This window comes from Strix uralensis, chromosome 11 (genome assembly GCF_047716275.1).
Source record: "Strix uralensis isolate ZFMK-TIS-50842 chromosome 11, bStrUra1, whole genome shotgun sequence".
NCBI lineage: Eukaryota > Metazoa > Chordata > Aves > Strigiformes > Strigidae > Strix > Strix uralensis.
In genome coordinates, this window is record NC_133982.1 from 2,529,210 (window position 1) to 2,552,604 (window position 23,395).

A 23,395-nucleotide genomic window follows, 5' to 3' on the forward strand; every position below is an offset into this window, starting at 1 on the left:
CGCCCGGCCTGGGGAAGCGCGCGCAGCGACGCGCTGACGTCACGGGGCGAGACGGGGCAGCGCCGTGCGCCTGCGCGGGAGGGGGGGGCGTGGCGCGGCGCGCGCCTTTGTTTGGGGCGGTGGTTTCCCAGGGTGCCGCGCGCGGGGGGCGCGGGGGGGCGGGGCCGGGCGCGGGCCCGCGGGGTCAGTCGGAGCGCGGCGGCGAGCGAGGGCGGCGGCGCCGAGCGGAGCGGAGCGGCTGGACGGAGCGACCGACGGACAGAGCCGAGCCGGAGCGAAGCCGAGCCGAGGATGATAAACACCCAGGACAGGTGAGGGGACGGCGCGGTCCCCACCTCCCCCCCCTCCCTCCCCGCACTGCCAGGCCCCCCCCGCCGCGGCCTTCCTCGCTCCTCAGACCGGTGGTGGCCGGGCCTGGGGCGCGGGCGGGCGCTGAGGCGGTGGCAGCTCTCCGCCTTTCCCGAGTGAAAATCCCCCTCGGGGCGACGCTTGTCTGGGGGAGAGACCCCCGGGCGGGTGTCCTGGGTCTCGGGGGGTGGGGAGGCATCTCGGCAGCCAGTGTCTGAGCACCCTTTTGCTAATAAGCCTTCAGCGCCGCGGAGGGCTCGCCCCCTCCCTTCCCGCAGTCCCCACGCATCTCTAAGGAAAGGTGATTTTTCCTGGCAGGTTGGTTATCAGCAGACAGGAACTTACTCGATTTGTGGGTATTTTTCTCAGCTGGCCGTGTGTCTGTCCCTTGTTTAGAGTACCAAAAGCGTCGTTTCCAGAGCCTCTATCGTACCGTGTAGATAAGCACCCAGAGGATCTGTCTTGAACAGCCGTGTTTCTTGGCAGCTGGATGTATGGTAGATACTTGAGCTATTCTGTGCTCATCAGATGGTTATTTAGAAGTTGCTCCTCAAATCAGGTTCCTTAATATACGGCTTGCAACGGCTGGCAGTGTAACATCTTCTTATTATGGACTAAACACAACTGCATCTTCAGTTTGCAAAGGGACAAAAAAGAAAACAAACCAAAAAAACTTCATTTCTGTAATGTCAAGGGAGCTGCGTGGATCCTTCCATCTGGTCTAAGTTCAATGCAAATAAAACCACTGAAAAACAAGCGAGCGTGCAGCTTTTAGACCCCAAGGTGCTGGTTGTTGCCGTGGCCTGAAAGCAGTGCTGGCCTGGGGCTTCAGGTGTTGGAGAGCAGCTGTGATGGGGTTCAGAAGTTGCCAAGTTGTCCTTTGTGCTTCCCAGGGACAGGGCATGGGGTTGAGATCACTGGAAGCTTAGCAAGTTAAAATTATACCCGCTGGTTGAAAACGTACGCCTGCTTCCAGCTCCCGTTTCAGGCAGGACTTGGTCAGGAAGCTTTTGCTTGGGAGTTCCTTCAGGGAAGGGCCCTTGGTAATCTAAATGCGTCTTAATCTAAACCAAGCTGCTGGAAAACAGCTTCTCAAAAGAGAAGGGAGCACAGTCCTAATTTTTAAACTGTAAACAGGCCTCAGGGAGCAGAGTTGCAGTGGGCTGCTTGTGCGCAGATGCATGAAGGGATCAGACTGTTGGGTGCTTGCATGAACTTCTTCCCAGGGTGCTAACGCGCATCTGGAGGAAGCAAAACCTCTTTTAATCTGTGCCCCCCGCACGCACACACTGGTTGCTGCTGCGAAGTTTTGGGGGAGGATCGCAGTGGCGTGCAGGTCTGCGCTAGGCGAAGCGCCAGTGCCGCAGGCAGGGCTCAGCAGCTGAAGGGGTCTTGTGTTTTGACTTCTGCATGTGCCAGAGGAAGCAAAACTGGGAAATGTCTTGAACTGCTTTGCATGAAAACTACGGCCTTTTTTTTTTTTTTTTTTTTTTTTTCCCACAACTACACTTCATTATCCAGCTTCTTGATGCCTTGGCCGCAAGTTGGAGTGAGCTATCAATAGTACATTGTTGACTGTGGGGTGAGGGAGGAGGGAAGGGAATAACAAAGCTGCCAACAGCTTTCTGGGGGTGGGGAACAGCACAGCAAAGTGCTTTGTCATGCCTCTCGACATCCACTACTACTGAATACACACTGGTCCATTGATAGCCCCAGTCATGCTGTGAGGAGGGACTGTATTAACACAAAATGCCACTGAGCATGTGTGCAAAAGAGTTTGCCCTGAAACATCTTCAGTGCAACTGCTTAATATCTTTTCCTAGTGTGTTTAAACAGCCTTTTCTCCAAGCACTGCCTGCTGTAGGCCACGGCACACAGGAACGCTGCTGAAGAGCCCAGTCTAGTGAACCTGGAGGAGGAGGAAATATGTGAAGGAAGAATATTTGTGTTTCCTGTAGAAAGATTATTTTGGTATGAGGTGGCAAGCCAAGTTCTTTGCAAGTTCTGCCTGTGTCATAACTGCGTTTGTGAGTTATTTTTTGGCATACAGAAATGCCAAATTTCAGTAGGTTGTTTGCAGTCTGGTATATGTTCCAGCATACTGTATAGGCGGTTCAGGTGATTCTGATAGTACAGCTTGGTACTTGGTCGTTGGATACTTAAGCCTGTCTCCCTCGTGGAGGGGGATTAGAGGGGAAAAACACTGTCTCAGGAACAGCTCAAGAGAGAAGCTTTAGGACAGACAGTAAGTTGTTGATACACGGTCAGAGTCTGTCCATTAGAGCCTCGTTCCCGCTCCGTGTGCTTACTGAAAACCCTCACACTCACCTTTATTTCGGAGGTGTTTGCACTGGTGTGTTTCATGATGGGAACACTGAGGAACGACTGTTTTCTCTGCGTTGCTTTTGCAGGCTTTGTTAGAGGAATACTGCTGCTGTGCCGTGCCTCAGCAAAGAGCTTTTGTGGTACTGATAAAGGAAGTGATGCTCCAGAAGTAAAATAATTTGCTTTCATAAACTTCCTAAAAGCTAGAGCAGATATTAAAGCCTGCTTTCAAAGTGATCCTGAAAGACCACGTGTAGGGCATCCAAACAAACTTAGGAACTGCAAGGGAAACTTATTTTCTTGCTCTTAAAAGTAGATCCATTGGGTGAACTTGTAATTTTTAGGGTTGCAGTGAAGGACACTTGTATGATGTTTCATTTGCATGTGAAAATGTCAACTCAGACGTTGCAGAACATGTTGAAAATATCTGAAGAACCAGCCCTTTCACTCCTCCTCGTTTTGAAAATGTGAAACTTAAACCTCCTCCTTCTGGGTCCTGTTGATCTATTTGTAGATATTTGTCTATAGAAAATGTGTGCTCATCTGGTCATGCATTTCCAGCCATCTGCTATTGGCAGTCTTCCAGGCGTCCCTTATTAGCATGAGGTTGCTCAGCACTCTCTCCGGGTTCTTGGCTGCAAAGCCCCTCCTCCATTTCTAACAAAACACTGCCAGTTTCTGATATGACTTGGGCAGAGAGTGTTTTGATGTAAATGTCCGGGCACTAAAGCCCTGATAGCTGCCTCTGACATGCTGTGGAGGAGCAGGGAAATGAGTGGCTTGGGGTTATGAGGAGCTGTAGCATCCGAAACGTGATCCCTGCTAATGTAACCTGGTGTTCTCTCTCTTTTTCTTGCAGTAGTATTTTACCTTTGAGTAACTGTCCCCAGCTGCAGTGCTGCAGGCACATTGTTCCAGGGCCTCTGTGGTGCTCCTGATGCCCCTCACCCACTGTCGAAGATCCCCGGTGGGCGAGGGGGTAGCAGGGATCCTTCTCTTTCAGCTCTGATATATAAGGTGAGAAAGATCTGACATCTAAATAATAACCTGTACCCATGTTGCAACTGTGTTCGGTTCCTCTCAGTCTGATGGGAATAAATGCAAATAACTCCAAGGTAATAAGTGGGAGGACAGTTAATTTGTCAGTGACTCTGTTGGCAGACCGCTGGGCTGCACACAGTGCTCTCCTGCTTAAATATCACCTGCTTATTAAGAAACGAGGGACCTTTTCTCAGAGGTGTGCAGCAACTAATTCACTAGCCCTGTTCCCAGCGGCCTGTTTCAGCTATTGTATGCAGAGCCAGCGTTATCAAAACATGAAACAACTTCTTAAATGTCTTGCAAAAAGAGGAACCAGGAAGTAGAAAGGTGAAATGCAGAGAGAATGCTTGATAAGCTCCTTCCTGTGCCCTAGTCCGGAAGGTAAAGCTGTGGGGGCCTGGGAGCTGCCTGAACCACTGCACAGAGTAACTCCTGACTTCACAGAAGGGCAAGGCAGCCGTCCACCTCGCAGACCAGAACGTTTCTAGAACATGTGCACAGGGTGAGGCAAGATCAGGAAGGCTTTGTATTCGCAGACTTGCTTAGGAGCACGTGGATCTGTAGCTCTCGTTTTTTGGCCCTCTTCGTTCTACGGGACCTTTGCTTTCAGATGAGGAGACCTGGCTGTTCCTGGCTGTAGAGCAGTTGGCACTTGTACAGCTTTGTGTTGTGTTACGGTGGCACACATCTGTCTCCCTTCTGGGACAGGGGCTGCTTTTCCACGTGCCGGGGAGCAAAGTGCTATCAGATGAGGTAGCCTAAAATTTATGCTCAGCTTGCAAATTTGGCTGTTCAGACAGGGGTGTTGTCATAGGTGTTAGACTTGATTTTTAATTACCCTGTGGGAGGCACACAGACTTTGTGATGAAAAGATACAGGCCCTTTTGGGTCACAGCTACCAAAGCCTCCTCTTGAAATTCATGAGAGAGTTGCAGACCTCATGGCTGCTTTCAGAGGAGTTTTCTTTAATGGAGCCTTGGTGAATTTTTAGCACGTGCCTCGCCCACCCACCTTGTGAATAAATGTCAACCTCTGTAGACTCTTAATAATAATGTAACACCAGCTTAGTGCTATTGAGTTGAATTGTCACAGATGTTGGAGGGGTATGAAATCCAGAGAAGCAGCAGAGCACAACAGGCTTCCTGTCAGATAAAGAAGATACATAAATAGCTTCAAGAGGGCTCAGGACGAATAATGAATTCCCTCTGGGTGGGAGGGGATGACAAATAGGGGACTCTGCAACTTAAACTCCTGCAGGCCAGCTTTGCCAAGCCTTGCATATACATGAGGCGAGGTCCAAAGGCAGAAAATGGGCTCAGCGTGGAGGAGATGCTGGTGGAAAGAATCAGTTTGGAGACTTTGAAGTGTTTGATTTCGGTATGGCCTTGAATTTGCACAGAAGCTTTTGGCAGTGGTGTGTAGGCAGGGGCTGCTGCCTGTGGGGATGTCATTTAGATAGCTGCATCCCAGAAATAAGGATGTAATTTTTCCTGGCTTTATTGCTGACAAAACCTAGCAGAATCTGTCAGAAAATCAGTCCCTTCTGCAACATAGCTCATCCCAGACCAGAGTGGGCTGTGTTGCCCAGTGGTTTAAAGTCAAACCTTGGATGGGGGTTACTGGGACTCTCTGCACCCCTCAGTCACCCCTCAATCTAGCGGTGCTGTAGTTAGGCACCAGGCTGAGCTTTCAGCCAGCAAGCTTCAGCGTGACCTGGAAAGGCATCTGGACCCAAAAGCTTAAATCCTTTTCCAGCTGTATCAGCTGTTCTAGTTCAAGGGATGACCTTTCTGAACGAGCCTGCCTCCTTTGGAGCATACAGCGCTCATACACAACAGCGCTATAAATTAAGCAGCTGGGCCTCCGTATAGTTGTTGGTATTTTTGTGTTAAGAGACTTAATACTCGGCCCTTCCTCGGGGGAGCTTTACTTGAGCTGGGAATGCAGTAGTGATCGGCGTCGGTGCCGCACGGCCGGGATGGGCTTTGTGTGAACGGACGTGCTCTGGCTAGCAAACTTGGCAGGAAGCTGCAGGTGTAGCACATGCCAACAGTAGGCTGCTTACATGGGTTTCTCCAGTCCTGGCTGTGGTAGATCATAACATCCTTTCTCCTTACGCTGCCAGCACGTAGGGGCCTCCCCCCGTCCTTCTCGGGACATCTGAGGAGCGTGGCTGGGTTGGAAAATCTTGTGCTCGATGAATTGTAACCAAGTGGAAGCTGGTCCTTGCAGCTTTGCTTCACTGAAATGGAGCCGAGGGCTGGAGAGCCGGTGGTTTAGGCAGCTGTGTATAAAAGATAGTCTGGTGGGGTTGTTTCTTTGCCCACGGTAGCGTGGCGGGGGGATTTTGCAGGGGTGAACTAAAACCGAACATTTGTTGCGTAAACAGGATTTTGCTTTGAGCAGCTTCCAAAGAATTCTGGGCTGCTGCTTCACAGGAACAGCTTCTCTCCCCGGCATCTTGCTGTCTCTATTTTGATGCCTAGAAATAAAATATCAGCTACCCAAGACAGGCTGTGTAAACGTAATTCCCTCTGAACCGGGGGAACTGGTTCTGTTAATCCCTGCAGTTGTGCTGCCTTTGGTTCATGGACTGTCGCATTACGGGGCTTTTAAGTAGAAAAACCTTGTGAGGTTTGGAGTGCAGAGCATAACTTTTGGTGACAGAAGGGCTAAGCCAGAAGGCTCGGAAAGCTTTTCCCCTCCTATTGCAGGCTCCTGCCAGTCTTCCTGCACAAATGCATGTGTGTGCCTCCCCCTCCAATGTGTCAATCCCTGCCTGCTTTTCTCGACTTCCTCACCCTGTTTTTGTTTTCGTGAAGTATAAGAAAAGAAGCATCTGTGAGCTTCTCTTGAGAGAAGGATCTTTTCTGAAACAGAGACGCTTTCTGCACAGGAACAACAACTGTAAAAGGCTCCTATAAAGTCACTGGTGAAGGATGTGCATAGAATCCCCTTGGTTTTGGTTTTTTTTAAATACACCTCTGTAGCACAGAGCGCTCTCTAGGCTCAGATCTGACTCCTGCCGCGGTGGCTTTACCAGCAGCAGTCTGACTTCACTTGAAGAGCAGCTGTCAGTGGGTTTCTTGGTGCGCTTGGCTTAAAACTCGTAAAACCCAACAGCGGGCACAGCCACGAAAACTTCTTTCAAACTCATTGAATAAACTTATTTCCTACAGGATATTTATTGTGGCGAAGTGTAAACTTGTTTTTCAGCTAAGCTTTGAGGGCTTTAAACAAACGGCAGCTTCCTCTGCTGCCTCTGAAGCCAGGCAGTTCCTAATTTGCATGCGGCGTTACTTTGAGCCGGCGTTAACATATTCGATGGAGGCTTCTTTGTCACAACAAGAGGGATCTATTTTAATACATGTGGTAATAGGAATTAAAGCACTGGGACACAGGCTTGAGGAGCCTGGAAAGGTTCTCAGTGATGTTTTTGCTGAACCACTCACTGGTCTTTTTAGCAATGTTTACACCTTCGTAGCTCAAAACACCTGCAAGAAAATATCTGCTTGAAAAGCAGAGATACTGAGGAGTCTTCCACCCTCTTACTGGGCACTCTTGGCTGCTGATGTGTTTGTACTGCCCATCTTTTAAATGTTTCTTCACTGCAGATCCAAACTGGACTGAGTTTTCTTTGCTGTACTGGCTTGCTGTGTGTGTTACGGTCAGAGATGAGTATATGTCGCTACAAAGCATTTATTAAACCTTGTCTGGTGAGGTGCTTGTCCTTCTGCAGCAATGTCACTTGTTCCGTTGTCAGTCCAGCTGATCAACAGATCAAAGCTCCTAATGAGCTGCTGAATTAATCGCCCTGTTAAAATAAAATGCCTGGAGACTGGACAGTCGCTCACCTAATGCCCTGATGGAGTAAACCACCTCCCACCCCACCCGTTGGTGTTGTTTTGGGGGGGGCACATGGCTTTCCCAGGCACTGCCATGACTCGGGAACAGAGCAGACATGATTTCCAATATCTGCTTTACTTCTGCCCTTCAGAGCTCTGCAGGTCACTTTCTAAACGAGGGAGTCAGGATGCATGAGCCTGAAACCAAGCAGATGGGAACAGTTCAGCTTCCACTGCCATTGACAACGTTAACTCAGGAACCTAATGAATTTCTTCGTCGTTTCATTGGGGCTTTTTGCAGTGAAATGTGGAAATCATTACAGGGCAAGCCAACTGCCTGCAAAAATTGTCAGGAGAAGGAATGGAGTTTTAACCACGAAATTGTTTTCTAGGAACTGCTGAGCTTAATCTGAGGCGGTCTGCATGCTTGGCATTCTAGTTAGAGCAGTATTGGAGAGGGACGTGTACATTTGTGGTCTCTGGAAAAGACCTCCTTGCAATCTTCAGATCTGTGTAGCTTCTGTCTGTTGTGGAATTCTCCCTGCGCTGTGTATTTTCCTCCCTTCTACCAGGAGGCAAACCGTTTGCCAATACCAGTTGGTTGTAAAAACTGGGAAAGCAATTTGTGGTCATCCCTTAAACAAAAAGACTGTGTTGGGGATTGGGGAGACAACGAAATTGGTCAGACTGCAGCAGCAGATGCTCTACCAGCTTGTCGGTTCACGTTGCCTTCTTTGAAGGGTAGTTCACGAACCGCCCGTCAAAGATGTGGCTGGGATCTGCGGTGGATGAATGGACTCTCACTACCCAGAAATTTAATATAATGTAAATATGCAAAACTGCATTCCCTTGAACAGGAAAACATGACTAGAAAAATCACTCTGAGGTCTGAGCACTCACTGTGGCGTGTCCCTGAGCCAGTGAAAAGGGAAGGGGGAAAAATATAGTAAAACTATAATACCATTTATTTTGCATTTGCTCTCTCTAGTTATACTCCCCTGGCTGTTTTTATGTAGGACTTTACCTCTTTGTTCGTTATTTTTTGTATTGGGTTAGAATAAAAGCAAGGAATTACAGGTAGTTCAGAACAATAGCTCTTAACCACTTAAACACTTGTTTAGAGCGCTGAGACTCGAGTGTGAGTGTGCAGCTGACTGTGCATACTTTGACGAGCTGTGGTGAGTCTCGTGGTGGTGAATTTTAGTGATGGGCTGAAATTCTGGACACACACTGTCTGTAAGGGCTGCTCCTTTGTCAGGAGGGTGCTCCCATTGGAAACATAGTCCCTCTGCGTGCTCATTTAAGCACGATCTCTTACATTTTTGGCCTACAATCTCATGGATAGTTTTCTTTAACCCTAAAGCATGTTTCATGAGCTCTCCTCCCTCCCTTGCACAGGACGAGAAGATCACTGTTAACCAAGATGTCCCAGTGCACGAAGGGAAGCCTCATATTGTCCACTTCCAGTACAAGGTCACAGAGGTGAAGACCTCCTCCTGGGATGCAGTGCTCTCTAATCAGAGCCTCTTTGTGGAAATCCCTGATGGATTATTAGCTGATGGAAGCAAAGAAGGGTAAGTTCACGATCCCAGAGCTGTGTCCGTGGCTCCCCAGGGAGCAAGACTTTGCATACATGGGTGATGCTGTGTGTGTGGGGAGAATGGGCTGTATGTGTGGCAGCTGTGTCTGCTCCTGGTTTGTGTGTCTGAAGTATGTGCTTGCTCCCTTGCCTTCAGAGAACTGTATTCCTGTTAGTCTTCCATATATATATATATATTTTTTTTTTTTTCCCCCCCTGGTGATCATTTCAGATAGGTAACTGGTTTTTTGAGTCCCTATGCTAATGCAAAATAAGCAATAAATGAGCAGAGTGATTCTTTGCATACTTTGGTATGGAAAATCTACAAGCCTTTCTCTGATTTTTTTAAAATTTTTTTCTGCTGGCCACTTGGCAAGCATGTTTTGGCAGGCGTTTTCCTCTCTTTCAGGGGAGAAAAACCTCCATTATATTGATGTGCTCCTTCTCATCAGTAGGTGGATCTACTCTTGGAGCACTGCCACGCAGGCGCTGGGCTCTGCCAGAATCTCTGATTTTTCTCTGTTGGCAGAATACGGTAGTGTTTTGTCCAGACAGCTCTGCTCTGGGAAGTTTTGTGTAAACGCAGCTTCCAGAGCAGCTACTTCCTGCCAAGTGCTTTGCCAGAGATCTCCGCTGGCGGGGAGTGCTGTAGCGTAGATGTGGCTTTACTGGATTCCTCTGCAGAGCTCTCTGAAGTCCTCCTAAATCTCCAAGTAGGCTTCATCCATGACACAAGCTAATTAAGAAAAAAACCTCATTAGGCACCTTCAGTAAGTGCCAGTATTCTTGCTGTCTCACACTCTGAGTCCAGATAAGTGTGTGTGTAATTTCTTCAGTTGGCCCGTAAATCTTTTAGCTGTCCAAGTGCCTGCTCTCTTGGGAGTGGGTTCCTCTGGGAGGGTATTTATAACGCCTGTGTCATTGTGACTTAAAAGTGCAATTTTGTCAGATTATTTTTAGCTAGGTAAAACAGCCTAGTAGAGGCTATAATTAAAATAGTTCATTACCATATTAACAAAACCCTTGCAAATTTAATCTCCCTCGCTGCACTCTGGTCTCACTGACTGTTGAATTAGATGCTGGCTGAAGCCCTGTTTGTCACTGCTCTAGCAGCCTGCGTTGTAAATGGTTATGAGGCCAGCAGTGGCTCCGCCGTGCAGATCCCCGGGGCTCAGAGAAGGGTTAATGCAGCGCTGCTTCCATCAGGAGGTGGCAGAAATAATTTAGTCGGAAAGGCAGGAAGCGTGGGCTCGGGGTGCATCAGCTGTGCCATCCAGCTGATGTGTTCAGGAAACAGCTTTGCCTGTGCACTTGCTCCTTCAGTGGTGTTTTTCTCTTCTCTTCTCTTCTACCTGGCGTGAGCTCTTTCCTTTTTTCTTCCCCTTCCCATAAAGTGCAAAACTTACAGACCCCCTCGTGTACGTTGCCTGCAGAGGGGACGTAGCCTGGCTCCGAGCAGCTGCAGTATTCGGCTTCCTGCGTGCGAAGGCTCCTGTACAGATGGGCGGGTGCTGGGGCTGGGTGTTCGTGCACACCCGCACACGGGGGCCGAGGACAGTGCCTTGGTGTGAGCACAGCTCTTCCTCTGCAGGGCTGGATAGCGAGGCAGGAAGCCCATTGTTTCAGCACCCATTGTTCGCTGGAAGGGGTCTGTAAACAAGTAATCCTTCTGCCTGAAAACATCCAAACAATTGATAATGCTCAGAGGCTTCCTCAGGACAGGACTTCCTATAGCTGATGTTCTTTTTGTCTTCCTCCTCCTTGGCAGGTTATCAGCACTGTTGGAGTTTGCTGAAGAAAAAATGAAAGTAAACTACGTCTTTATTTGCTTCAGAAAAAGCAGAGAAGATAGAGGTGAGAACTGACCCCCGCTGTCAGGTTTGCTCCCTAGATCTAAGACAGTGCTGCTGAACAAAAATCTGGTAAACCCAAGGCAAGGCTCGGCAGGACGCTTCCTATTGCAGTAATTGTTACATGCATAATTCTCATGGTGCTCTTACAAATTAGAAATAGTTTCTTGTGGAGGAAATAAGCCCTTTCTTGAGACTAAGGGAGAGGGAGTATTTTGGTTTCTCCAGCAGATATGCTTTGCTGTCCTGCTGTTAAATTATTACCGGTACTCTCAAGCAGAAAGCTGCTTCTGGATTACTTGGAGTATTTTCTTGTCTAGAAATTGGTTAATACTTCCCCTTTGGTAAGGAGTGAAGGTCTCCATTTGGCACCAGGCTTCTGTCATTTGGAAAGAGAAACCAGGGAGTTGTTGTTACATGGGAAATGAACACTTGTAGCTTGTTGCCCTGATGCTCATCTGCTTTTTAAAGATCTCCTGGCACTGTTGCCCTTCCTAGACTTACAGGTAATCCTGACCCTGGCTATAGATGCTTATGGCTTAAGGGGGCTGCATTAGGGTCTAAAGATAGAAGTGCTGGATGAGTGGTTACAGCACGGAAGTTTGAGATTTGTGGTGAGGTACCAAGCTATGGATGTGTCACTTTAAATCTTACTAGACGCAGGCCATGGCAGGAGTAATTCAAACCTTAATTCTAATTTTACTCTGCTGCTTCACAAGCTGCACTGTCTTCTCTGAAACGAAGCACGTTATTAGAGCTAAGCTGTGCTGAGCCCAGGAAGATGTCATTCCATGTTAGGATGCCAAGACTAATTTTCAGATTAAGTTCTTGCTATAATGTCACCACTACCACAGGTTTGCATAGGTGACCTCTGCGGTGGCTGGTTATGGGAGACATCTCATACTGGGTTTTGTTTTCAAAAAACGGGCTATGCATTGCTCTTGGGCTTGGCTTATTTGTTTGAGTTCTGGAGTGCTCCAGATCCTGGGTCCTTGTCTACGCAGTTGAAACGCAGTGCTGTCTTGAAAATACCCAGGAGCTCCTCTGCACGACCCTTCCGTGGCTTGAAGTTGGTCGTCAGCGGGTGCTGTAGAGACGAGATGCTGCACCAGCGTTAACTCGTGGGCCACAGGGAAGCGATTGCTTTGGTAACAGGCGAGCATGCACCCAGTCACTGCATCGTATAACCTTGTCTGACTGAGACAAGGTGTGGGGGCGCTTCTGGCCTGACCCTGCTCTGAATTGCTGTGCATAACCCGTGGTGCCTTTCCTGGGGGGCGGCACCAAGCTGTGCTGAGCTGGCTGGAGTTTCCGCCGAGCTCCAGGTCCTCCTCATGGAGACAGCAAATGTCTACCTAGACCCTGAGTAAGTAAATTCCTGTTAGGTGCTGCCTGACTCATTTTCAGGGCTCAAAGGGTGCTGGGACCCACCAAAGTACAGAATAAAAACTTTGAGGGGCTGCGGGATGGCTGTGTGCATCCTGGGAAAGCGGGTCAGTGCGGCTGGTGCCAGTAGGTGACCAACCATGGCTGTTACTCGGAGGGGATGGAAGAGACGTTGCAGGATAAACATGGACAAACCTGCTCTGCTGCACAACTAAAATCCCCTTCGTGCTTAGGAGCAGCCGTGATGAATGCAGGAAGAGACAAAAGCTCCTATTCCAGAGGGCTGTCACGTTCAAATGGTTTCTTTCTGTGCAGGAAGCTCTGGATGCACTCGCAGAGGGTGTTCAGTGCACTTTGATATTTGTGGCTTCTAGGGTGGTGCAGGTAAAGAGGGTTATTGCTGGTGGTAACGGATTTCCTTCTCTTTGGTAGCTCCACTCCTGAAGACATTCAGCTTCTTGGGCTTTGAAATCGTGAGGCCTGGTCACCCCTCTGTCCCGTCGCGGCCAGACGTGATGTTCATGGTGTACCCCCTGGATCAGAACTCTTCCTCTGATGAAGAATAGCTGCAGCGGGGGACTCCAGTGTGACCTGAAAATGCTGTTGAGGGGAGAGAGGGTTACATCTCCTTTCTTGAGGAAAGGGAAAACAAGCTTCTGTTGGACTGAAACTGCATTTCTCATTGTTAGATTGGCCTGTGTATCCTCAGAGTTGACTATCTCATTGAAATGTGTTGCCTAGAGAACTATATATACACACATGTAATCACCAAATAGTAAATGGAAGATGTTTATGAACTGGCATAGGAGCTCTTTACGTGCAGCTGTGTGGTGTGGTAGCCTAGGGGCGCTCGGTGCCCGGGCCGTGCGTGGGGGAGCACAGCGGTAGATGCAGTATCAACTCCTTGACTTCTCTAAGCCCGTGTTGGTCCCTTCCCGATCGCCCGATGTGCGCTCAGCTGACAGACTACCTTTTGATTTTTCACTCAAGACTCTTAAGTAGAAGGCATGTTTTGGGTGTTAGGCACATGGAGGAGACGTGCTCGAGTTTAACCTTTTAACACTACATTAAACCCCCCCTGCGTCTCTGCTTTGGGGCGACCGATGCTGTTTTAACTGGTCTAACCTTTTTTTTTTTTTTAAAACTTCTTGCTCTTCCAGCTTTTGTTTTAAGCAGTCTTAACTCTGTTCAATGTTACCACTGCACTATCACAGCATTCAATAAAAGGGGCATTCAGATGAACTTCACACAGCTGGGGCTGCTTATTTGAAAGGAACAGAGCCTCTGGTGGGCCTCCTGTAGTGCTGCGATGGTTTCAGAGTGTTCGGAGCAAGACCTCTGCTCTGGGGGAGCGTTTCCTCACCTGCCTCTGGTGTGATGGTTGTGATGGGCCAAAGAGCCAGAAGAGCTCACGCCTTTATCCTCTGCCCCGGGACGGGTACAGACCAGGCCTGTGGCTGTCACTCTGTTCTTCCTCCTTGCCTTTCCAAAGAGATGATCTCACAACACCGAGCTAACGGCTGTATCCAAACCAAAGGGGGCTGCGTGTGGGGGCAGGCGTGGACGGCGGCTCCCCCGGTCCTGGGGGGATGCTCTCCCTGGCTGGGGCCTTCCCTGGGCTGGAGGGATGGGGCCACAGTGCCAGCGGTTGCTCCCGTTTCACCCCTGGCCCTTCTAAGGTTGGAGAATGAGGTTGTGCTCTTGTCTTTGTGCCATGTGGATGTAACCTGGCTGGCTTTTGTTGAAAGGCCAAACGAGAAGGGTGTATTTATAACCTGTGCCCCGGAGGAGTGCTGTGAGCTCTCTTCCTGGCCTGGCTGCTTGCGTGTGGAATTGTCCTTGTGTGCTTTGTTGTGCTCTCGCCCTTCTGTGGAGGATTTTGTTAAAAGCTGAAGCCGAGCCATTCCATAAACGTCATGGTCAGTGTTTTCTGTTTGGGAAGAGAGGTGGGGCTGGGATACAAGTTTGTGTGAATAAATCATCTTAAAGTTTGTGTCTCTTTTTCCCTCCTTCCCCTCCAATTAATGAAAGGGCTGCTGGCTCTGCTCCTCCTTCAGCAGGGCATCAACTCCTAAGTCTGCTTTAAAATCAGGGGCTGGGGTGTGCTGATGGGAACATCCCTGCCCTAGCTTTTACTGGGGGGCCGTCAGCCCCTCCAGCTCTGCAACAGGCACTGCCCTGCCTGTCCTTGCTCCAGGTGTGGTGTGAAGACAAAAGAGACTTTGCAGCTCTTCCCTGGTAGAACCAACGCTAATTTCTAGCTCTGGCTTTTGAAAGGCCAAGTTTTATCCCTTCTTGGGGCTGGGCTGCCTCCAGGGTGTTTCTGCACACTCCAGGGCCCTGCTGCCACCCCCTGGTGCTCTTCTGGCACATTCCTCATGGGATGTGGTGGGAACCACTTTGGTCCTTCCTTACTGGTAAAATTTAGTGGTGAAGTGCAAGGTTCTTATCATGGGAGCTTGGAGGGAGGATGATCTGAGCTCTACAGTTACGAGGCTGTGCTAGTGCCTGTGCTTTTCTGACAAGTGCCAAATATTTTCCTGCCCTGGCTTAAAGAAGCGTGGTCAAGTGTAGAGGTTTCAGATCACTGAGTGGCTTCAGAAACACCCCCCTGAAAATCTGAAAGGTGCTGCTGATTTCCCTGGGTGCTGCACAGGCCACCTTCAGTGCGAAGCTGGAGGAGCTGAGCTCTGCCCGGTGGCACACCAGGCCCCCAGCAGAGCGGGGCTGGCCCCTGGCAGGCTGTGGGGCAGCTGCCCCTTGCTGGGGGCCAGGGGTTCAAGGCTGGGGGGGTTCTGACCCCCGCTGTCAGGGCAGAGCTGGCGGCAGAGCGGAGGGGCCGCATCCAGGCGCGCAGGGCCTGTGAGCAAGAAGGGTGCTGGGGGGCAGGACCTGCTGCCCCGCTGGGCCACCCCACCACAGCCTCAGTGGCCACCGACCAGTGAGCCATCAGGAGCAGCACGTCTGCTTAAGTCCTCTCAGATGGCCCAGAAAGGGGGGGGGGGGGGGGGGGGGGGGATATGACCCTCTTCCCCCACCAAAAATCACTGGCCACAGCTTTTGGGGACAAAGGACCAGAATTCGGGGGAGCAGGAAGAAAAAGCCACCCTCACAGGTTTGTGATTGTCTCTTAAAAAGATTTATTCTCTCTCCTTGCCCAAATGTACAAAGGCAAGAAGAGTACAGTTTGTATATATATATATTTATATATATATATATAAAAAAACAAGGAACTTGGTAATAATGTACACTTTACAGAAGGGCAGAATCAGGAAGACTGAAATGAAACCCAACACAGCAACGTCAATGGAAACAAGAGCTATAAACACCAACGGTTTGAGGCCCTGGCCGGCCGCCCGCGGGGCCCGGTGGGCAGGGGCTGGGGAGGGGGACCCCAGGGGCAGGCACCCCCCGGGCAGGGGAGCAGCACCACTGCGGGGGGCCGGGGCGCCAGCCCCACGGGCAAGACCTGACCAGGAAAACCCAGAAAACATCAAACCTCAACTCTATTCTGCATAAACCGTTGTTTCATTTAACACCTAAAGGGAGACTCAACTGGGACCCAAGGTGGGGGGCAGCCCTCCCTGACCCCCTTCAACTGCCAGCAAGGCCTGTGGCACCCCCCCAGCACCCCCCGCCCAGCCCCGACACCCTCCTCTGCACCTCTGGAGCTGCCGGTGGGCCCCGGCTGTGCCGTGAGACGGGCTCTGCTGGACCGGCCGAGGCTGGAGGTAGGAGCAGCCAGCAGGACGCTCCGCCGTGGGTGGGAAGTGGGGCTCCCCCCTGTCACCCTGACCCCTCTGTCCCCAGCCTGGCAGCTGCACGGGGCTCCCTAACGGGCGCGGGGTGGGCTGAGCCACTGCTCGGCCTCGTCCCCCCCGTGTCCCCGAGGAGCATCGGGCCACATGGCCCCATCTCCTTGCAAAGACAACGAAGAGTGGAAGAAAAATGAGTCGAACAACGAGAGCAGGCTGGGGCCACCGCGCTGCTGGCACCCCAGCTGGGGCCAAGACCAGCGAACGCCTCCTCTCCAACTGGGTAAAGTGGGATGGGGGGGGCAGGGGGGGCAGGAATGGGGAAAGAAAACAAAACCCAAAACAACAGCTTTCAAACAATTGCTTTTTACAGTATGTACAGAGCCCGGCAGGCAGAGCATCCCGGTACAGCGGCCCCTCGGGGCCGGGGGCAACACGGACACACCCCCCCCCCCACACCCCCCCCCCAAGACCGACGGCCCTCCCGTACTCCCCGGCCGGGCGGAGGGGAGAGGGCCGGGGCAGCCCGGATGCTGCGGGGCCGAGGTAGAGCATCGGCCTGGGGAGAGCTGCTCTGGGGCTGGGGGAGCAGAGGACCAGAAAGCCCCTGTCCTCGGGCACTGGGGAGCAGCCGGGAGCGGGGACCAGCTTCCTCTGGGGCCTGGTGCCCCGAGCCCCGGCCTGAGGCTGAGGGGGGGACCAGCACAGCCCCAAGCACCTCTGGCAGAGCCCAAGTGCGCTTGTTCCTCGCTGGGCTCTGCCCACGGCCTGCGGAAGCCGCTTTAAAAGCAGAATGTGGATGCGAAGGGGAGCCACAGCCCTCACCGCCCCCCCTCCGAGCGGGATGCACTACCCCGAGGTTTGGGGAGCACCTGCCGGGGTGGGGGAGCAGAGGAAAGGCCGGGGGTTTGCAGAGTCACAGCTCAAAAACCAACTCAAAAGCCACGGGCATGAGCCCCAGGCAGGTCTGGCCCACGCAAGGCACCGGGGAGGAACCCTGGCAGCTGGCTGGGTGATGGGCACAGCCCCCAGTGCTGCGTCCGGCTGCCCCCAGCCCCCCGCGGGGCAGAGGCCGCTTTGCCAGGGCCAAGAGCGGCCCCCACCCCCCCCAACTCACCGCTCCGGCCATCGGCCACGTGCCAGCAGCTCCTGCCCACACAGGCCCAGAGCGGCGGGTGCCGTGGGGCGCAGGATCGGCCATGGGGCTCAGAGAGGGTGCTCCCCCACATGCAGCCCATCCCCGTGCCCCACAGCCCCCTCTGGCCAGGCTGACACCCACCCCCCAGGCTGGCGCCAGCCCCCCAGCACCCGCCTTGGCGCCGCGTGAGCCAGCCCTTCCTTTCCTGAGACTGCGGCTCCACGGCAGGCTCGGCCCTGCGCTTCGAGCCCCAGTGAGGAGCGGGCAGGAGGCAGCGTCCCTGCCTGCCCCCAGTCCCGTGGCGCTCAGCCCCATCGTGAAGCAGCAGCTCGCAGAGACATGGCGGGATCCCAAATCCATCAAGAAACCTCAGTGCTTCCGTTTCCTCTTCATATGCACCAGGCAGGCGAGTCACCTCCATCCCGAGCGCCGGTGCCCAGTAGAATAAATATTTCCGCAGGTACCAGCTCGCCCACTCACCAAAGGGGAGGGTGTAGAGGGGGGAGTCAGCGTGTGTCCGACGGGGTGGGGAGAAGACAGAGTCTGCCTCAGATCACGGCAGGAACGTCAAGCAGAACAATTAACACCATTCAACTGATGTCTAAAAGGAGTCTCCAGCACTTCCCCATGTGAGCCAGTCACATGTCTCGTACAGCCCAGGCGTCCCGGCGCGTCACGTCCTGCCACAACCCAAGGTCAAGTCAGCTCCCGCCAACGGCAGCCCCGTGAGCCAACCCCAAACCCTCTGCCCTCACGGCACCCATCCCAGCCAGCCCAGTTGCCCCCGGGTGACGAGGAGAGCCTTACCGTTCTCACCTCCGGGGAGGTGGGTATAGGGAGGGAGCGGAGCCTTGCTGGCTGGCAACGATGGCTGTGGAGGAGAGACCTGCGGAGGAGAAGCAGCGTCAGGAGCTGGAAAGCGCCTGATTCAGTCCAAGCAAAGGGCTCACGCTGCCCAAAGGTGGCTACAGCCCCTTCTGGGCTCCCCAAGCCCTGCCCGGGCCCCGGCTGGGCTCTCACCTGTTGCATAGGGCAGGTTGTACTGCGCCGGCAGCAGCGAGTACCCGAGGTGGTGGTGGTGGTGGTGCGTCGAGAGCAGGCGCTGAGACGGCGAGGTGCGGGGCCGCTCCGCACTCCTCTCCCCCCCGCCGGCTCCCCCAACGCTGCTGCAGCTCCCGCCGCCTCCCACCACCCCGCAGCCGCTGCGGTCCCGCTCCTGAGACGTCTTCTCGCTTATCTGGGGAGGAGAAAGCAGACGCATGCTGAGGGATGCTACCAGCTACCCGGGGGGTGCAGGGCAGCATCAGACCTGTGCCGGACGCTCGAGGCTGCCCCATCAGGATGATATCCCCCCCCCCCGCCTTTGTCCAAAGGCTCCCCACGACGCTGCTGGGAGATGACGGGCTGGCTGGTGACCAGCCCAAAAGCGGTGGGGAGGATGCAGGTCCTGTTTGAGGGCAGCTCTTTCCTCACTGTGCCAAAGCTCCACCTCCCAGCTCGGCCCAGGAGGAGCTCGTGACCCTACATGCTGCTGTGGGATGTGGACAGTCCCTGCAGCCCACCCACCAGCTCCAGGGCTGACGACAAGCGTCCCCCGGTCGCTGCAGGGCCTGGAGGAGTCCCAGTGCTTCTCTGGGCCAGCCCTGCCCACGGGTTCAGCTTGTCCATCCCAAAGGGGTTGTGTTGTAGGATTACTCCACGGCCCCGGGTCTCCTACAGCAGCAGGAATGGCAAAAACCCACGGCAGGCAGAGTTGCTCCAGGCTGGTTATAGGATCCAGGGACCGTCCCAAAGCTCATGCACAGAGCTGGGCAAAGCCAGCGCCTGCCTGACCCTCACCGTGGGTGATTTGCTCTTGTAGTGGCTGGCGTGCTGCTGCAGGATGTCCAGGGCCTTGGACTCTGAGCTGGATTTACAACTCACGCTGGGGCTGGCTCGGGACTTGTCGCTGTCGTCGCTCCCGGACGCCTTGCTCCCGTACGGGGAGAAGGAATAGCTGGAGGGTAGGTATGATCCTGGGGGACAGAAAAAGCAGTCAGGGCAAGAGGAGTCTTCAGGCGGCACAGTGGGAGCCCGCAGGGCCGCCACATGCGAGAGGATGTCCCCCAGCCGTCCCCGGCTCCGGGAGCAGGGACAGCCAGGGAAGGGATGTCCCCGAGAAGACCCCAGCTTCCTACCTGGGTAATTCTGCATCATGACGGTGGGCATGGCCCGGTAGCTGGGGTGGTTGGGGTCGTACGACTGGCTGTAGGAGTAGCCGTGCATGTAGGGGATGTAGGACTGATGCTGCGTGAGGGGTGAAGACACGGGGACGTGGACGCTGGGTCTGGGGTCCTTCCCCACCATGCGAGCCTCCTCAGTGGGGGTCAGTTTGCACTCGGAGCTGGTGCTCTCCTTCCCGTCGTCCTTGGATGTGGCTTCTTTGCTTCGATTTCTTTCTTCCTTCAACTTTCGGTCCCTCTCCTCTTTCCACCGCTCATCCTCTGTCTTGATGTCCGAGTACTTCGCCGGGTACACGTAGGTCCACATCCGGGGCTCAGCTTCCTGCAAGAACCAGCCAACTGTCAGAGCAGCTGCCTCCCCCCAGCCCCGCCTGTCCCAAACCCAGGCTGGATTTGGAGGAGACCAGCAAACCCCCACTCCCCTTCCCTGGGCTTTCCTTGGCCCGTCAGTGCCCTCCCAGCCCCATCCTTTTGCTGGCCCCAAGGGAACCTCACGGAGTCCCATCACAAGCAGAGGACAATGCATGTTCCCTGAGGTGATGGCCCCAGCAAACGCCTCCAGCAAAGCCACGGTGAGGGGCTTCCTCTAGGAGAAAGTCCTCTGCCGGGCTGGCGGGCAGCGCCGAGCCGTCATTACCTGTCTGTACCAGAGCACAGGGTCCACCTCCGCTTGCCGGCCACACTCGGAGCCAGCCTTTGTCTCAGTGGTCTCCTTCCCGAGGTGGCTGGCCTCACTCAGCTTCACCTTGAGCCCCTCGGCGACCTGGCTGCCAGACAGCTTGGATGAGTCCTCCAGCTTGGGGATGATGACGGATTTGGCCATGTCAGGACCTCCCTGCTCCTTGGCCTTGCTCAGCCCCGACTTGACAAGGTCCGTGAGGCTCGGGGCTTTGGTTAGCGTTGGGGGCATGGGTGGCTTTTGCTTCCACTCCTCTTTGAGTGCCGCCTCCCTCTCCTTCAAGCCCAGCTCTGCCTTCTTCTCCAGCCCTCGCTGCTGCTGCTGCTCCAGGCTCTGCCGCTGCTTCTGCTGCTCCTCGTACTGCTGGCGGTAGGCAGGGTTGGTGCTCAGCAGGTGAGCGTGGTAGCCCTGCTCATTGTAGCCGTAGGGGGGCACATAGGCGTACTGGTTGTAGTAGAGGGACTGCATGTACATGTTGGGACGCTGCTGGATGACCGAGGGCTGCTGGCTGGAGCCACCGAGCTCTGCCTTCTTCTCTTCGCAGCCTTCACTCTTCACCTTCACCTCTGGGTTCTCCTGCTCCTCATCCTTCTTCAGCTTCAAGGCCTGTGTCTCAGCCGTGGCCTGGCCGCCGGGGTTCAAGGGCCCCGGGCTTGCCTGGGGGTAGCCAGGGGAATAGTAGGTTTCAAAGCCTTGGTAGTAGGGAGACTCTTTGCTCTGTGGTTGCGGGGGGAAAAGAGCTTTTTTGGCGCCTTCCTTGACCAGCTGCTCCGGATCCTTCGCCTTCACGCTCTCCAGCTTGCCCTCCCCATCCTCCCCGGCGTCGGAGATGTCTGAGTAGGCCGGGCTGTTGGTCTTCACCGAGCTCGCCTCTGCCCCATTCTGGGTGACGACGTGCAGCGGGGTCATGGGTTGGGCTGCGTTGGTGTTCTCCAGCCTGCTGGCACCACCGATGGAGGGGCTTGGGGCGTTGTCAGTGAAGCTGTAGATCTTATCTGCCTCGGCCTTGATGCTGGCGAGCCGGCTCTGGTGGGGGTCAGATGAGCCGTTCAGCAGCCCCTCACCTTTCATCCCCAGGTCGCTCGATTCCCCCCGGAAAGGGCTCTTGCCTTCCTCCGCTCTGCAGGCTTTGCCAGGAGTCAAAGGGTTTTCTACCTCCTTGGGCTCCTTCTTCTTCTTGTCCTTTTTCTTCTTCTCCTTGGAAGGGGTGAGGGCAGGGTTGACTGCGAAGGGCTCTCCCATCACCGTAGGCTTAGGCTGGATGGGTTTGAGCTGAGGGCTGTTGGACATGGTCTGGACCACGGTGGTAGCGAGGCCCGTGGAGGAACCGGGGCTGGCTGTGGTGAGGGTGGCTGTCTGGAAGGTGTAGATCGGCTGGGGAGGGATGGCTGGCGCAATGGGTCTGGCAGACTTCAAGCTTTTGGAAGGGATCTTCTCCGGCTTAGCACCAGATGCCTTCTTTAACTTGTCCTTATCAACACATCGCTTCTCCAGAGAGTCAAAGCCATCGTTACTCGTCTCATCGGCCACCGAGGGACCATCCTCAGAGCCATCATTGGACAGAGCACCCGGGTCAGTGTCTCCTTCCCCACCCAGCTTCTTCTTGCAGGGGACCTTGGCGCTGAACTTGCTGGACGGGGAGGGACTGTGGGGCTCCATCAAGCGCACCTTGGGGGTGGCCGAGCGAGCCGGCGAGAGCGAGCCCTTCTGAGAGACGGCGGCACCGTTGCAGTTCCCGATGTCTGCGTGCAGGGAGGGCTCCTCACCATACTCGCTGTCCACATCTGCCTCCAGCTTGCTGTCGTCATCTGTGTGCGCGTGGGCCTGGTGGTACTTCAGCCCGTTGATGTGCTTGTACTTCTTGTTACAGTTGGGGTGGGGACAGTCGATGAGAATGGGAGAAGGGCAGTTTCGGTCGAGAACAGCCGGCTCCACCTTGACGGCGGCGGGCGGCACGGCTGCCGAGCCCATCGAGTTCGTGCGGATGCGTTTGCTGCCCTTGGAGTCCTCCGAGCTGGAGTTCAGCTCCATGTCGGAGAGAGGTTTGCTCTTCCGCTTGGTGACGGAGGAGGGACTGGCCTTCACGTCCTCTGCCGTGCCGCCGGGCGGCGTGCGGTGGTCCGAGGAGTTCTGGCTTCCCCGGCGCCCTTTGCTGTTGGCTCCTGCCCGGGTCTTGCTGCTGTTGCTGGTCCCTTTGCTGTCCGAGGCGGCAGCGGTCTCATTGACGGGCGTGTTGCTGTTGGGCCGCATGCGTTTGCCCCTGCCCCGGCCGTTGCGCATCTCCAGGTCACTGGTGGGAGAGTCGCAGAACCTGCCAGGAGGAGGACAAGGAAGTTTTAACGGAGAGGTGGCCGTGCCGGACTATGCCACCCCCCCTGCACGGTGGGGACCCCCTGCTTCCCCTCGCTATCAATCCTGCAGGCTCATCCCTCCAACTGACCAGTAAAGAGGGAGCAGAGAGCTCCGTTAGCAAACGCTCAACTGTCTCCAGGACAAGGGAGCCTGTGACCACGGGGGCAACGAGCCGCAGGAGCAGCTCGGTTGGGCAAGGAGGAGATGCCAACCTGCGCCAGGCAGCCCTGTGGGTGCAGGGCAAAGTGTGCTGGGTGCCACGGGGGCTGTATGTGGCTGGGTTTGCCCTCTGCACTGGGCAAAGGGGCTGAGACAGCGGTGCTGGCCCCCCCCGCCCGCTTACCGGGGAGGCGCCCAGTCGTGCTGCGTGCAGTCGAGCAGCGTCCCCACGTACGTCTTGTTCCTCCAGGTGACGTTGACCACCAGCATACCTGTAGGGTGAGGGGAGAGGGTCAGACAGTGCCAGGTATGACCCCACGGTGCCTCGCCCTGCCCTGGGCATCAGGGCAAAGGGGGATCTGCCCCTCGAGATAGGCAGGAGGAAGAGCTCAGCTCTAGGGCTGGATGAAGCGGTCTCAGGCTCTTGGGAGAGGTGAGACCCCAGCCTCTGGGTGGGAGTGCCACCAAGATGGGAGCTGGAGACCCCCAGCTCATCCCCTCTCTTGGCATGGCTCTGGCTGGTGTCCACCCAACCTCTCCTCCTTGAGCTGCTCAGGACTCTTCCCGATTTTCATAGGGATGCTAAAACCAGCAACCCCCGAAGGGCTGCAGGATTTGGGGAGGTCTGAAGATCCACACTGGTTCCACACGTGCTGGGGTAGGATAGGAAAGGTGATCTCTGGGCAGCGAGGGCTGGGAAACCCCAATGAAAACGC

At 54.3% G+C, this 23,395-nt stretch overlaps 2 protein-coding genes across 4 annotated transcripts in view; one reads left to right on the forward strand and one right to left on the reverse strand.

The window, feature by feature from the left end:
• The first annotated feature begins 171 nt into the window (after positions 1–171).
• OAZ2 (ornithine decarboxylase antizyme 2) lies at positions 172–14,365 on the forward strand. The gene is given in 6 exon segments (XM_074880439.1): positions 172–311; positions 3,533–3,608; positions 3,610–3,690; positions 8,958–9,133; positions 10,907–10,992; positions 12,807–14,365. Coding segments are annotated over 6 exon segments (573 nt in total). The 5' UTR covers positions 172–291; the 3' UTR covers positions 12,941–14,365.
• A 1,125-nt stretch (positions 14,366–15,490) lies between these two features.
• Positions 15,491–23,395, reverse strand: part of ZNF609 (zinc finger protein 609) — a 73,930-nt gene continuing 66,025 nt past the window's right edge. For all 3 annotated transcript variants that reach the window (XM_074880948.1, XM_074880949.1, XM_074880950.1), the window contains 7 exons: positions 22,864–22,951; positions 20,127–22,479; positions 19,445–19,811; positions 19,107–19,282; positions 18,288–18,504; positions 18,075–18,153; positions 15,491–17,947 (listed from right to left, as the gene is read on the reverse strand). In XM_074880948.1, the coding sequence (XP_074737049.1) occupies positions 18,080–18,153; positions 18,288–18,504; positions 19,107–19,282; positions 19,445–19,811; positions 20,127–22,479; positions 22,864–22,951 (3,275 nt within the window). In that variant the 3' untranslated portion in view covers positions 15,491–17,947; positions 18,075–18,079. The remainder of the gene's footprint in view (positions 17,948–18,074; positions 18,154–18,287; positions 18,505–19,106; positions 19,283–19,444; positions 19,812–20,126; positions 22,480–22,863; positions 22,952–23,395) is intronic.